Source organism: Colias philodice, chromosome 14 (genome assembly GCF_061535455.1).
Source record: "Colias philodice isolate Cphi_HAF_F1 chromosome 14, ilColPhil1 Martin Lab GWU primary, whole genome shotgun sequence".
Taxonomy (NCBI): Eukaryota; Metazoa; Arthropoda; class Insecta; order Lepidoptera; family Pieridae; genus Colias; species Colias philodice.
Genome location: NC_143099.1, coordinates 661,606 through 677,310, shown reverse-complemented (window position 1 = coordinate 677,310; position 15,705 = coordinate 661,606). Strand labels below are relative to the sequence as shown.

The following is a 15,705-nucleotide window of genomic DNA, read 5'->3' as shown; positions in this document are numbered from 1 at the left end:
TGACTGAAGGATATAAGGATAATTTGACTTACTGGTCTTAATTTACTGGTCACCAACTGTACTTTTCTTTTTTTTTTCGTTTTCTTTCTTCTGCCGAGTGTTAACTATTCAAAAAATGTATGTTTTCTGTACGTATAAATATTGTTTATAACTAAGATTATTTTTACAAGTTTGTATTACATAACGAACTCCTTTTAACTCGATTCTGTCCCACTTTAAACGGACAGATAATTCAAACTTCGTACATAACACTTATTACTCTTGTTCTTGTACTGTTTACTGATTACTGACATATTATTGCCTGATTTTTTATTTAAAGTAAGTATTATAATTATAGGTGTCAATACAATACTTCATCTTATCGTGTTTTTAGATTTTTATTTAATTGTATGTATGTATGTGTGTGTGCAGGGAGCGCGACTACCGGCACGAGCTGCTGGGCGAGGCGATGCGCGCGGGCACGCCCTTCGCGCTGTGGAACGGGCCCACCGTCGTCGCCTGGCTCGAGCTGTGGGTCGGCATGCCCGCCTGGTGAGTACCCGCCCTTAGCCCTGTGCACACGTGACCCGTTCGCGCTGTGGAACGGGCCCACCGTCGTCGCCTGGCTCGAGCTGTGGGTCGGCATGCCCGCCTGGTGAGTACCCGCCCTTAGCCCTGTGCACACGTGACCCGTTCGCGCTGTGGAACGGGCCCACCGTCGTCGCCTGGCTCGAGCTGTGGGTCGGCATGCCCGCCTGGTGAGTACCCGCCCTTAGCCCTGTGCACACGTGACCCGTTCGCGCTGTGGAACGGGCCCACCGTCGTCGCCTGGCTCGAGCTGTGGGTCGGCATGCCCGCCTGGTGAGTACCCGCCCTTAGCCCTGTGCACACGTGACCCGTTCGCGCTGTGGAACGGGCCCACCGTCGTCGCCTGGCTCGAGCTGTGGGTCGGCATGCCCGCCTGGTGAGTACCCGCCCTTAGCCCTGTGCACACGTGACCCGTTCGCGCTGTGGAACGGGCCCACCGTCGTCGCCTGGCTCGAGCTGTGGGTCGGCATGCCCGCCTGGTGAGTACCCGCCCTTAGCCCTGTGCACACGTGACCCGTTCGCGCTGTGGAACGGGCCCACCGTCGTCGCCTGGCTCGAGCTGTGGGTCGGCATGCCCGCCTGGTGAGTACCCGCCCTTAGCCCTGTGCACACGTGACCCGTTCGCGCTGTGGAACGGGCCCACCGTCGTCGCCTGGCTCGAGCTGTGGGTCGGCATGCCCGCCTGGTGAGTACCCGCCCTTAGCCCTGTGCACACGTGACCCGTTCGCGCTGTGGAACGGGCCCACCGTCGTCGCCTGGCTCGAGCTGTGGGTCGGCATGCCCGCCTGGTGAGTACCCGCCCTTAGCCCTGTGCACACGTGACCCGTTCGCGCTGTGGAACGGGCCCACCGTCGTCGCCTGGCTCGAGCTGTGGGTCGGCATGCCCGCCTGGTGAGTACCCGCCCTTAGCCCTGTGCACACGTGACCCGTTCGCGCTGTGGAACGGGCCCACCGTCGTCGCCTGGCTCGAGCTGTGGGTCGGCATGCCCGCCTGGTGAGTACCCGCCCTTAGCCCTGTGCACACGTGACCCGTTCGCGCTGTGGAACGGGCCCACCGTCGTCGCCTGGCTCGAGCTGTGGGTCGGCATGCCCGCCTGGTGAGTACCCGCCCTTAGCCCTGTGCACACGTGACCCGTTCGCGCTGTGGAACGGGCCCACCGTCGTCGCCTGGCTCGAGCTGTGGGTCGGCATGCCCGCCTGGTGAGTACCCGCCCTTAGCCCTGTGCACACGTGACCCGTTCGCGCTGTGGAACGGGCCCACCGTCGTCGCCTGGCTCGAGCTGTGGGTCGGCATGCCCGCCTGGTGAGTACCCAGCCTTATACACTATACAGGGTGTCCCGATACATGTGTAGTACATACCCTTATACAGAATGTCCCGATACATGTGAAGTAGGCTCTGCTGTGGAATTGGTCGCCTGACTCGAGCCTGACCCTTATACACTATACATGGTGACACAAAACATGTGTAGTGGGCGCTATGGGACGCTATGGCTTTTGATGTTGTTATTGCGTAAAAAATAGTTAGAAAATTCCTGACGCTTTTAATATAATAGAAAAAAAATTGATGAATTTAAACTCAATGTCTTAGTGATGATTAAAGTGGTAGTAGTGTATATTATAACTTGAGCGTCTAACATTACAGGTACGTGGCCGCGTGCCGAGCGAACGTCAAGTCCGGCGCGATCATGTCCGCGCTCTCCGACCAGGAGATACAGCGCGAGATCGGTAAGTAGGTGCACGCACACATACATACATATATCGACGATGAAGTGTCAATATATGCTAACTACAAAAACTACATTTTTCAGTAGATAAAAAAAACGTTTTATTTCTTTTTAGTTACTGTTTTTAATTATTATTTTAGCTTACGTTCATTTTCAAAGGATATTAGATATCATGGAATCATTTATTAAATGTAACTTCAAAGATTTTAAAAAAAAACATGCAGATATTAGATATTGCTTGTAATTGTATTTAAACAGAAAGCCGTATTTATTAGATACAATTTATTGCCAATATACTTAGAAGAAATTGTTCTAAAGATTACAACATTTTTTTTATTTTAATATTAGGTTTTTGTATCAATAGTCAATACTATAGTAAAATTTTGATTTAAAATCCTGTCACTACACGTGATTATGCTCGAAGATAGTGATTTGAATATAAAACATTATTTCAATTTGTTCAACTTCATATGGACGAGATTTTCTTGCTGCTTTGGTTATAGTGGCATAATCACTCGGAACGTAAATTTCTTTGTTCTTAAGTTGGCGTTCAAGTCAAGAAATAATATAAGATACAGCTACGTGAACACATCAGAGCACAACAGCGTCGAAGATTTACTCATCTTCACGGAAGGGTCCAAGACTGAAAATGGCACGGGTGCTGGGGTCTTCTCTGAGGACCTAAACATTAACATCTCGCACCCCTTGGGACCCCATAATACAGTCTTTCAGGCTGAATGCCTAGGACTTCTACTTGCAGCTTCAGCCATAATCAAAAGGAATGTACTTAACAACTTTTCGATTCGGATCCTATCGGATAGCAAAGCAGCACACATGGCAATCAAAAGCCATGAAATCACTTCAGGGTTAATTCTAAAGTGTCACCTAGCCCTTACTAGGGTATGTGATCTGGGAAAGTCCCTAGTACTACAATGAATAAAAGGACACAGTAACTCACGAGGAAACGATGCTGCTGACATATTAGCCAGAAGGGCATCTCAAACACCGGTCATGGGACCTTTTCCCATTATACCGCTACCTGCAAGCTGGATCCGGCTGATGATTACCCAGCTCACTAGCACTGCACAAAAAGCAGAATGTTCAAGCAGATCTGACTGCAAGCAAGCCAGAGAAGCCCTACCAAACATTGACTCTAGACTTGCACGTCAGATTCTCAACCTACGCAGAGTGCAACTACAGGGACCCTCACAGGGCACGGACCCTTCAACAAACATCTCTTTAATTTAGGGATCACAGACAGTCCGCTATGCAGAGCATGCATGGCGTCCGAGGAAACGGCAGCCCACGTCATCATGGAATGTACGGGGGTTGCGGAGTACAGGGCAAGACACCTGGGGTCTCCCGGGTCCCTCCCTGAAGCCTTCGGCAGCCCTCACAAGCTGCTTGGCTTCATGTGCTCGGGTGGTTTCAGTTTTAGCTGGTTTCCCCCACCTCCATCTCTCACGCAAAATAGGCAATTTTGGTAAGAGCAATTTGGCAATAGGCAGCTGTTGGCTAACACAATGCTTTTCCAGGTAATTAATTACAAACGAAAAAAAAGTGCTAGACGTCAGGTCAGCAGCTGTTTCGTCATACCAGTAACATGTACAATGCTTAGTAATTTAATTGACTCTACGAACAATTTGTTGGTATCTTTACGCTCATAATGCGATGGTAGTTTTGGAAAAGGATTTAAAAAATCGTCAAGAATGGCAATTTTTTGATGGTTTGTTGAGTTTGTTGGAGAAGCACGTATTAGGATACTTTCTTATTGGTTTGAAAGCATGCCAAACTCACCACTTTTAACCCAGGAATAAGCTATAAATGAGCCCAAGGAAAGCGTGCTTAAAAACAGAGCGGACGCGTCAGGGTGTAGTTAGAATATATTGCCAGCAAAAATGACGCAACTTTTGTTATAAGGTATTGCTACACTTTAATATTTGCTCAAATTGACTGTTTACAGAGAAATGACCTTAATGGGCCTATGTATTACTCTATTTTAAGTACGAAAATGCTATAAAACGAAAATCGCTAAAATGTTAGTTAGGAGGTATTGATACTTCATCGTCGATATGTGACGCGTGATGCATAGACACACACATACACACGTTTGATATTCAAAGGGCGTAATACATAATGATATAGTGTTACACGTACAATGTACATATTATGACACACATTACATGACACTTCAAACGTTTCTGACACTCACGACACGTGATTGACGACGTTTCTGACACTCACGACACACGTGATAGACGACATTTCTGACACTCACGACACACGTGATAGACGACATTTCTGACACTCACGACACGTGAAAGACGACACTTCTGACACTCACGACTCGTGAAACACCGAACTATCGCATTAAGGCCTATTCAAACTAGAGCTCTAGGATACCGCTCTGGTTTGAATAAGCCTTTAATTCTTTTGCTATTTCCTTATTGCCAATGATCTTATGCTCGTGCGCAGGCATCAGCAACCCGCTGCACCGGCTGAAGCTGCGGCTGGCGATCCAGGAGATGGTCTCGCTGACGTCCCCGTCCGCGCCGCGCGGCACCGCCTGCGCCGCGCTCGCCTTCGGGGACATGAACCACGAGTGGATCGGCAACGTGTGGCTGCCCTCGCTCGGTGAGTGGGGGGCAGGGGCAGGGGCAGAGGACGGTCGTGTGTGGGGCAGGGGCTCTGGCAGAGGACGGTCGTGTGGGGGGCAGGGGGCACCTACAGGGGACGGTCGTGTGGGGGGACAGGGGGCACTGACAGGGGACGGTCGTGTGGGGGGGTAATATCTGCAGCACTGTCACTATGCTAAAAAAATCCACAATAAGAACTTTATCGACTTCCACCCCGGCTCATTCCTAAGTATTTTTAAACGAATTCCCATAATATTAGACAGATAGCTATTAAAACATTAAGGGTCGATTTTTCAATGCTTGGATAAAACTTATTCGTCGAATAATGTATAAAACTACCATTTTAAAAACGTATTCTAATTGTCCATATTTGACAGTTTACGTGACATTTTAATATTATCGTGTAATACTTTATTGGACGGATAAGTTTTATCCAAGCATTGAAAAATCGGCCCTTAAAATAATTTTAAATTTTACAATTCGCCAACTAAAACCATAATAGTGAAGTATCAAAAATGAACAATCATATCACCTTAAAGACGCCCCGCTCATTTTAATCGCCTCCATTCCAGGTCTCCCCCAATACCGCACCACGTTCATGGAGTGTCTAGTGGACGCGCGCATGCTGGAGCACCTCACCAAGCGGGACCTGCGCACGCAGCTCAAGATGGTCGACAGTTTTCACAGGTGAGTGATAAAGTGGCAGCCGTGTGGAAAATTTGATTTTGTGTAATCATGTGTGGTCTTGTGTGATACCTTGTAGTCATATGTGGTCATGTGTGATGCTGTATTATCATGTGTGGTCATGTGTGATGCTGTATTATCATGTGTGGTCATGTGTGATGCTGTATTATCATGTGTGGTCATGTGTGATGCAGTATTATCATATGTGTTCATGTGTTATGCTGTATTATCATGTGTGATGCAGTATTATCATATGTGTTCATGTGTGATGCTGTATTATCATGTGTGGTCATGTGTTATGCTGTATTATCATGTGTGGTCATGTGTGATGCTGTTTTATCATGTGTGGTCATGTGTGATGCTCTATAATCATGTATGGTCATGTGTGATGCTGTATTATCATGTGTGGTCATGTGTGATGCTGTATTATCATGTGTGATGCTGTATTATCATGTGTGGTCATGTGTGATGCTCTATAATCATGTATGGTCATGTGTGATGCTGTATTATCATGTGTGGTCATGTGTGATGCTGTATTATCACGTGTGGTCATGTGTGATGCTCTATTATCATGTGTGTTCATGTGTGATGCTGTATTATCATGTGTGGTCATGTGTGATGCTGTATTATCATGTGTGGTCATGTGTGATGCTGTATTATCATGTGTGGTCATGTGTGATGCTGTATTATCATGTGTGGTCATGTGTGATGCTGTATTATCATGTGTGGTCATGTGTGATGCAGTATTATCATATGTGTTCATGTGTTATGCTGTATTATCATGTGTGATGCAGTATTATCATATGTGTTCATGTGTGATGATGTATTATCATGTGTGGTCATGTGTTATGCTGTATTATCATGTGTGGTCATGTGTGATGCTGTTTTATCATGTGTGGTCATGTGTGATGCTCTATAATCATGTATGGTCATGTGTGATGCTGTATTATCATGTGTGGTCATGTGTGATGCTGTATTATCATGTGTGATGCTGTATTATCATGTGTGGTCATGTGTGATGCTCTATAATCATGTATGGTCATGTGTGATGCTGTATTATCATGTGTGGTCATGTGTGATGCTGTATTATCATGTGTGGTCATGTGTGATGCAGTATTATCATATGTGTTCATGTGTTATGCTGTATTATCATGTGTGATGCAGTATTATCATATGTGTTCATGTGTGATGCTGTATTATCATGTGTGGTCATGTGTTATGCTGTATTATCATGTGTGGTCATGTGTGATGCTGTTTTATCATGTGTGGTCATGTGTGATGCTCTATAATCATGTATGGTCATGTGTGATGCTGTATTATCATGTGTGATGCTGTATTATCATGTGTGGTCATGTGTGATGCTCTATAATCATGTATGGTCATGTGTGATGCTGTATTATCATGTGTGGTCATGTGTGATGCTGTATTATCACGTGTGGTAATGTGTGATGCTCTATTATCATGTGTGTTCATGTGTGATGCTGTATTATCATGTGTGGTCATGTGTGATGCTGTATTATCATGTGTGGTCATGTGTGATGCAGTATTATCATGTGTTCATGTGTTATGCTGTATTATCATGTGTGATGCAGTATTATCATATGTGTTCATGTGTGATGCTGTATTATCATGTGTGGTCATGTGTTATGCTGTATTATCATGTGTGGTCATGTGTTATGCTGTATTATCATGTGTGATGCAGTATTATCATATGTGTTCATGTGTGATGCTGTATTATCATGTGTGGTCATGTGTTATGCTGTATTATCATATGTGTTCATGTGTTATGCTGTATTATCATGTGTGATGCAGTATTATCATATGTGTTCATGTGTGATGCTGTATTATCATGTGTGGTCATGTGTTATGCTGTATTATCATGTGTGGTCATGTGTGATGCTGTTTTATCATGTGTGGTCATGTGTGATGCTCTATAATCATGTATGGTCATATGTGATGCTGTATTATCATGTGTGGTCATGTGTGATGCTGTATTATCACGTGTGGTCATGTGTGATGCTCTATTATCATGTGTGTTCATGTGTGATGCTGTATTATCATGTGTGGTCAAGTGTGATGCTGTATTATCACGTGTGGTCATGTGTGACGCTGTATTATAATGTCTGGTCATGTATGACTATGTGTAATAATGTTTGATCATGTGTGACGCTGTGTAATCATCACCTAAATGAAATCATTTCGCAAAAAAATAATCGTCAATTCAACAGAACGTCGCTGCACTTCGGCGTGGCGTGCCTGAAGCGGGTGGGCTACTCGGTGCGCGCGCTGGACGAGCGGCGCCGCGCGGCGGAGCACGGTCTGCGCGACGTGCTCGTGTGGACCAACGAGCGGCTGCAGCGCTGGCTCGCCGCCATCAACCTCAAGGTGAGCGCGCACACACACACTCACACACACACACACACACAAAATACTTATCCATATAGATGCATGTACAAATACATGAAAGAAAGAAAGAAAGAAAGAAAAAATATTTATTACCACATGTTACACACACTTAACAACTACTCATATTACTACAAAAAATATACAATAGTTTACATGGCAATCGGGTCAGACTCAGCCATGCTGTCGGGCTTTAACACCTGAACAGCGCTGATTTTCAGTCTGCCCGTAATTTTTTATTTCTGCCCGTAAGTTATGAAAGTACCAACACACAACAACACAGGCACGAGATCACGTACGCATGCGCACGTACTTACGTATCCGCACTTAAGCGCACACACGCAGTACGGTAATGACTCGTTCTGTGACAGAACGAGTCATTACCAAAATAAATAAATAAATTACAAATTAGATTTTTTATGTGTATTTAGCCCTTGTGTATGATATGAACCAATGATTTTACGATTAATTTTTATTTTCTCAAATGTAAATAAGTACTATAACAATACATTGTATGTATGTGTGTTACAGGAGTACGCACCGAACTTATCGGAGAGCGGTGTGCACGGCGCACTGATCGCGCTCGACGACAACTTCGACGCGAACAGCATGGCGCTCGCTCTGCAAATACCCACGCAGAACACGCAGGTATGTATTTAGAAAGGACGTGTCAGAAGTGAAACTCCTTTGGCAAGATTTAAAAAGTACCAAAATCATCGTGACAAAATGACGTGACGGTGACCATGACACGACCTTGAAATTTTTCGTGATAAAGATAAAAAAGAACGTGGGTGCACACGTGTCAGAAGTGAAACTTCTTTGGCAAGATTTAAAAAGAAAATCTTTGTGATGGTATTGCCATGACACGACCTTGAAATTTTTCTCTCAACACGCTTAATAAGTTTCACTTCAAAAAGATGGTAAAATGAAGCACACTTATCTATAACTGTGCTAATAATTAATATAACAAATTTTAATGATTTTGTTTTTTTTATTTTACATTTTTTATTGAATTACACCACCTAGACTTGAATGAAAACAATAATTAAAAAGAAATGCTAAAACTCACAGTATAAATGTCGAAGTGACACTCATAAGAAAACTCGAGTGAAGCTGAGCTAACGTTTAATGTACAATACATTTTTGCCAAATAAAAAAAAATATGTGTAACACTATTACAGGCGCGGCAGATCCTCGAGGTGGAGTTCAACAACCTGGTGGCGGGCGGCACGGAGCGCACCGCGCGCGCGCCGCACGAGCACGCGCCGCCCTCCTGACACCACGCCATCGACTAGCGCGCCGCACCACACCACTGACGCACCAAGCGCCGCATGTGCAACACATGCCGTATATACAGCACACGCCGCACGTGCGGACCGCGTCTGATGTGCATACGCCGTATATACAGCGCACGCCGCACGTGCAGCGTGTAGGGACAATACGTAGGTGCAGGATACACGGGATACGTCGCAAGACTCTAACCAGCTGCATGTGCAGCACACGCCGTAGATACAGCACACGTGCAGCGTGTGCGGGACAAGACGTAGGTGCAGGATACACGGGATACGTCGCAAGACTCTAACCAGCTGCATGTGCAGCACACGCCGTAGATACAGCACACGTGCAGCGTGTGCGGGACAAGACGTAGGTACAGGATAAAGCAAGACCTTAATCAAATGCAGATACAACTCTGGTGGCACGTGTCCTATCTACAAGACACGCCGCACTTGCAGCACGCGTCGTATATACATGGCACGCCGTACGTGCAGCGTGTGGAGTCTCGGAACAAGTCTACGTACGGACGTCTGATGCGTAGCGTACGCCGCAACACCCGCACGTGCTGCATGTACAAGACAAGCTGCAGGTACAGCACACGCTGTTCCTTCAGCACAGACATCAAACGAAATAAGAGCCGCACATGTTGCAAGTCCAGGACACACCGCATCTGCAACAAAAACAGAGAAAACATGTTGCACATATAAGTGAATATAGCGCGTATACTATATAATATATATTCTAAATAGACTGTACGTGTCGGGTGGGCGAATAAAGTGCATATAAGATAAGTGCCGCATATTCAGCACCTGCCTCACGTGCCGCATGTGCCGTACGTACCGTACGTACGTGCCGTGCGTTAGTGTTAAATAAGCAAAGTACGGCGTATTTAGTATTGGTTGTAATGTAGGTACAGTCAGCGAGAGTATAAGCAGTGTTTGTATTAAGGCGCGGTTGTTTTGTGAGTACAGTCAAGTATAGATGTGGATAAGGCTAGGTTTGTTTTTGTATTATGTGGATATAGGTACAGTCAGAGAGAAAAGTGTAAACGGTTTTGTATTAACTGGATGGTACAGTCGAGTAAAGTAATTTTTTAATATTTCTTGAATGTACGTACAGTCACGGTGATAATAATAAATGATACATATTTTTAAATATGTACATATTCTAATAAAAATGCGATAAACCAATTTTTGATGATATATCAAATTTTAATAATGTAATAATAATAAGAATCCGTTTCTTATAAAACTAAGGTGGCTGTATGTTACGTTTAGAATTGTTTTTATATAAATTTCCACAAAATACCGTGCCGTGATTATTTTAGTATCCACAAGAATGTCTGAAGCTGGTCTCCGAGTGCGGTAAACTGGCAACACTGTTGTTCGCAACGGTACTAACTAGTCAATAAGGCTCCGTGCAGACAGAGAGCGTTCTGCGTTGTATGTCTGCGCGGAGCCTAAACCGCGACGTTCGACTTCCAGTGTTGTCATGTAATAGTGGAAAATGTTCGATAAGAATGAATATAAATAGGTTCAAATGTGTATATTATTGATAATAAAATTAATAAAAAAATAATACATAATATAGCGACGCTTTACGTATGTAACAAAGTGCTCTAACGTAGATTTCCTATGTACTTAAATAGAAATGTATTCCAAAACTTATCTAAAAACTTCGCTTAGCTGATATTTCGGGGGACGTTTTGTTGTTGTTTATGCCGCGTTGCCATGGTAACGTGTGTTCGTTGCCAAGGTGACATGTGGGCGTTGCCATGGTAACGTGTGTTCGTTGCCATGGTGAAGTGTCGGCGTTGCCATGGTAACGCGTTTCGTATCGTTTGACATCGTAAGTGCCTGACTATGTGTCAGTGTGTGTGTACATAGCTATATATAGATCGATGTGTGCTTCTCTATTGTATTGTTACACGTGTATTTGGAGATGGTTAATATATTATACAAGTTTGAATATATCGAATTTTTGTTCGAAATTTAAATATAGTTTGGGCCGTTGAGGTTTTTACGATCCAATAGCAAATTTTGTGTGACAAGGACAGAGCATATGAATTTATATTGCGTCCTTGTTAGCGAACGTGAAATAGTAGACATGATGACGTCATAACATTTTGTTTTTAACCGTCTCCAAGTACAATGTGTAAATGTTTGAAAGGAATATTTAATACGGTTTAACTAATAACATTTAGATAAATCTGTTTATACACTATGGTATAATTTTAACTTAACATTGTATAAAATATTTAAGCGACGTTGTTTTATATTAATTTTAATGGTTACTATAAGCTTAACAGTGCGAACAAACGCTTACAAACCGTTGAGGTATTATTACTACGTATAGAGAGGACACCACGAACAAAATCTGTGCGGGGCGGCTAGTGAGTCATACACTTTGTAGATATTCTGCCTCTTATTACTTATAAATTAAAACCAATCAATGTAACAAAAAAAAAATGGTTAGAGACGATTGGCTCTAACTCGTGTTACAAATAGTGTAATAGCGATGTCCTCTCTAGTACGTAGTACATAGTAACTCAATATTACAAACCGATTTTTATTATAAGCCCAGTTACAATGTTTTTTAACTGTACCCACTATGTAGTTACTATTTTCAATGTTATTTCTTTTAACAAGGTTCCGAGTCTCGTATATATATAAAATGTTGGACGTGTATGTATGTCCGTTTGTACGGACACACGGAAATGTTAGAAGCACACATGAACTAGTCTCATGTACAGTGTTGACGAGTTTTGTAATCTTTTATAATATATTAGCTAGGAGGTATTTTGTTAATGTAGTTCTGACATCACTTGTGTGCGCGGATGTACGGTAGTGGCATTTTATTGTTTATGTATTGAAATAGATTTTGAAGCTATATCATTTTTGATATAGCAGTTGCGTGGTATTGAAAAATAGAATAAATTTTTAATTTATTGATAGCCAATTTTTTATCCCAAAACGTGATAAACATTTTTAGTATTTTTAATTATTTTTATTGTTTTATAGAAATGTTTCTCCCAGCGTACACCGGGCACACAATATAGATATAAAATTCTACTATTGTATAGCTAATACGTTAATTTAACCGAATCTATCGTTGTACATATAATATACATAGCGTTTATATATTGTAGCAATACTTAGCTAGGACGTGTTCATATTAGACCTTGTTTTTATAATGTAACGCTTAATTTATTGGTAGACTATTATTTATTATTGGCCTGTGTTCAATTGAACTTTAAAAATAACATAAATTTACCTATCTACTTACCCCTTTTATATACTTCGGTTGAAAGCTACTACGCGTTTGAAATATGTATATCGAAAACACTCAACTACTTTATTAGTCGGAATTAGTTGAAATTACAAATTTTTCAGGTTCAATTAAATCCACGCCAAAGAATTGCTTCGCAGTTATCGGCAAAGGAATACATATTACCTCATATTGTCTTATTCTAGCGGTTGTCGAGAGATCACAATGTAATTGTATGTACCTAAATAGTTGTTTTTTAGTTGGACGGTCAAGTGCAAAAGTCCACAGCGACGGCGGAAATAAAATAATCACTTTTGTATTTGACTACACCCTGTATAGTTTTATCGATGCGATGTATAATATTATATGAACAGTATTATAAAGTTTAGATTGTGGCCACGCACATGAAACTTAGTGAAATTGACGGGTTTACATTTTGGAGTGGGGTTTGTTCATTGCGAGTTTGGCGCACAAGTTTACACGTATCGAGTGCTCTAGGGAATACGGAAAATATATCGGAATGTGCAAAGCCAGTGACCACAATGTATCGAGTATTTTTCACTTCCAAAATATTTATTGATGATGAATTGTTTTATTAAAATGTTTAACCATCACACGGCTTGGTTATTTTATTCGCCCAAAATGGCCGGTGGTCACATTATATTAGTGCTATATAGTTAAATTGCGGTGGCTAGTCAAATCGTCTCGGTGTCCAATACCGATGTGATTGATGTTGCGTTCCCGGAGACAATGTCCGGGGACACTCGCTCGGGCGTCTCGCGCCTTATATCACTCGTACACATCATTCGTTCACGTAAAATTATATTTGTGCATATTATAAAGAGATATTTATTTAGTTCGGCGTTTCGCGAGTGAACGCGCACGTCGGATACTATCCAGTATCGAGATTGACCGTCGGTTTGTATATTTACAAGGACAAATTTGATGTACTTTTATTTTTAAAAGTATTAAAAGATTGAGGTCTCAAGACGCGCGATCACTCGCGAGCGCAGTGTTAGTATAGCTTATCGGTGTAGCGACAGTCGTATATTCGCGATTCCTTCTAAATTACCAATCGTTCCTCAGATCGCTGACAATCTCGCGTAGCATCCGAAACTCCACAAGTGCCAACGAACGGACACAGCTAGAAACAATAATTAGTGTATATTTTGTATCAATAGACATTCCAGAACACCCTGTGGCTCGCGCTACCAAAGAGTACAGTTACCCTCGTAAGGAATTAATGTTATATAGGACGTTAGACGAATTGTATATAATGTTTGCATGTTGACTCGATGGATAAGACATTCCAGGCTTGTGCGAGTTGCGATGTCCACTTGGATCGATGTCCGGCGATTGTGTTGACCAATGTACTCTGAACTGTGTAACCTTTGTAAGACTCGATGCGATCACGTACGTTATGCATGATCATAAGAGGTAAATACAATTTACACAATATTATTACTTGTTTTATTTCTGTGAATAATCCCTATTTGGTAAAGCTATATACAAAATATTGAATTCCTTAAATGAAAATAAATACTAGTTATGAAAATATGTCATAATGATGATAACATTATCTAAAAGACTCAGCTATGGCACGGCAGCGTAGCACTGCATTTACCTATTACAATTGCAAACTTAAAATAAATTAGCCCTTCATATACAATATACCTATTCTATGACTCAATATATTATTGTAATACAAACAGCTGAAGAATTTGTTAGTTTTTTTGAAGCACTAATCTTAGGACCTTAGTCCGATTTTAAAAAATTTAATTTCATTGTTAGATAGACTTCCATATATCGAGGAAAGCTATAGTTGCTATAAATTTATCATCACGCAGAGACCAACAGGAGCGGAGCAACGCGAAGACGCAATTATGTGAGGAGGCCGCACTGCAGTCCTACTGAATTACCTATTATAAAAAATAAGATTTTTATTACGTATAAGATAGCCAGACATTTAATCGTAATCCTAGCTTATATTATGCACTATTTAGCGATGTAGGTAATGTAGAAAAAAGGCATAGGTACCTTAGCCTGTTAGTTAAATAGAGATAAGTCTAACTGAATCCAAATTTTCATTTTTTTTTTTGTCATTCTCCTTTCATGAATATCAGTTGGTTTAGCAGGAGCTTAGTGACCAAACTATAAATAGGTATAATCACCAAAAACCAACCAAAGTAATCGAACCCACGATCGCATAATAACGACTTGACGCATACAGTATAAAATATAAAGTAACACAAAAAATATTATGTCTAGGTATAATATAAATGTTATAAATGCATCTCACTATTTTGCTAATGCGATTTCCAATCTCGTGAACGATATACCTATCTAAGTACCTAATGAAGTAAGTGAAAGAAAGTAAAAGTAGGTACAACATACATATTATTATCTCTATAATATAAAAGAAAGTAAGAAAATAAATTTATTGCCAAAAACATTACATAAGTATAAAATTTCTCTTAGAATTAAATGAGGCAAACGGCCTCAGCGAAATGCTGCACAAAAACAGCGCTAATTTACAGGCTGTAATATTATCGAAAAGACGGGTACCTATATTCTATCAATTATACTTACATTCATCTGTACATATTTCAAAATAAGTTCAAGTTCTAGAAATATAATAATCGAAAGCCATATACATATATATCATCATCATCATCCAATACAGCGTTTGAAACAAAGTTTTGAAAAGTACTCAAAAATATGTTGGCCGCATAGGATCATTCCGAAACTGATGATTAAAAATTATATAACTAAGAATATGTTGAGGTTTTTGGCGAAAACATGCATATTTTATTGTTAGCAGAAGAAGCGCAGGCTCTTACTAGGTGCCAGATTGTAATTGGCGCCAAAAGGCATATTTAACACCAAAGATACCATGCAATCGCAGTTGTTTCATGAAACAGATATAATATATTATAGACATTCATCTATATTCTATAGGGTAAGTTAATAGCAAAAAAGTCGTGAAAAAATAATTGAGTCGAGTAGTCTCAGACTCGCTAAACTAAAACTAAAGAAGCTAGAGCAACTGCAAATAAATTGGTCACCCATCCAATTGATAACCTTTCCAACTGTTGCTTAACCTTGATCTTTTATACAGGAACGGCATCGCGACAGACAGAAAAAGCAT

The 15,705-nt window shown here is 41.6% G+C and overlaps 1 protein-coding gene across 9 annotated transcripts in view; it reads left to right on the top strand.

The window, feature by feature from the left end:
* The window catches only part of Liprin-alpha (PTPRF interacting protein alpha), a 116,575-nt gene extending 107,135 nt beyond the window's left edge, over positions 1 to 9,440 (top strand). For all 9 annotated transcript variants that reach the window (XM_089703406.1, XM_089703408.1, XM_089703407.1 and 6 more), the window contains 7 exons: positions 412 to 531; positions 2,211 to 2,293; positions 4,768 to 4,926; positions 5,501 to 5,615; positions 7,841 to 7,997; positions 8,547 to 8,663; positions 9,197 to 9,440. In XM_089703406.1, coding sequence (XP_089559532.1) covers positions 412 to 531; positions 2,211 to 2,293; positions 4,768 to 4,926; positions 5,501 to 5,615; positions 7,841 to 7,997; positions 8,547 to 8,663; positions 9,197 to 9,292 — 847 coding nt within the window. In that variant the 3' untranslated portion in view covers positions 9,293 to 9,440. The remainder of the gene's footprint in view (positions 1 to 411; positions 532 to 2,210; positions 2,294 to 4,767; positions 4,927 to 5,500; positions 5,616 to 7,840; positions 7,998 to 8,546; positions 8,664 to 9,196) is intronic.
* The last annotated feature ends 6,265 nt before the right edge of the window (positions 9,441 to 15,705 follow it).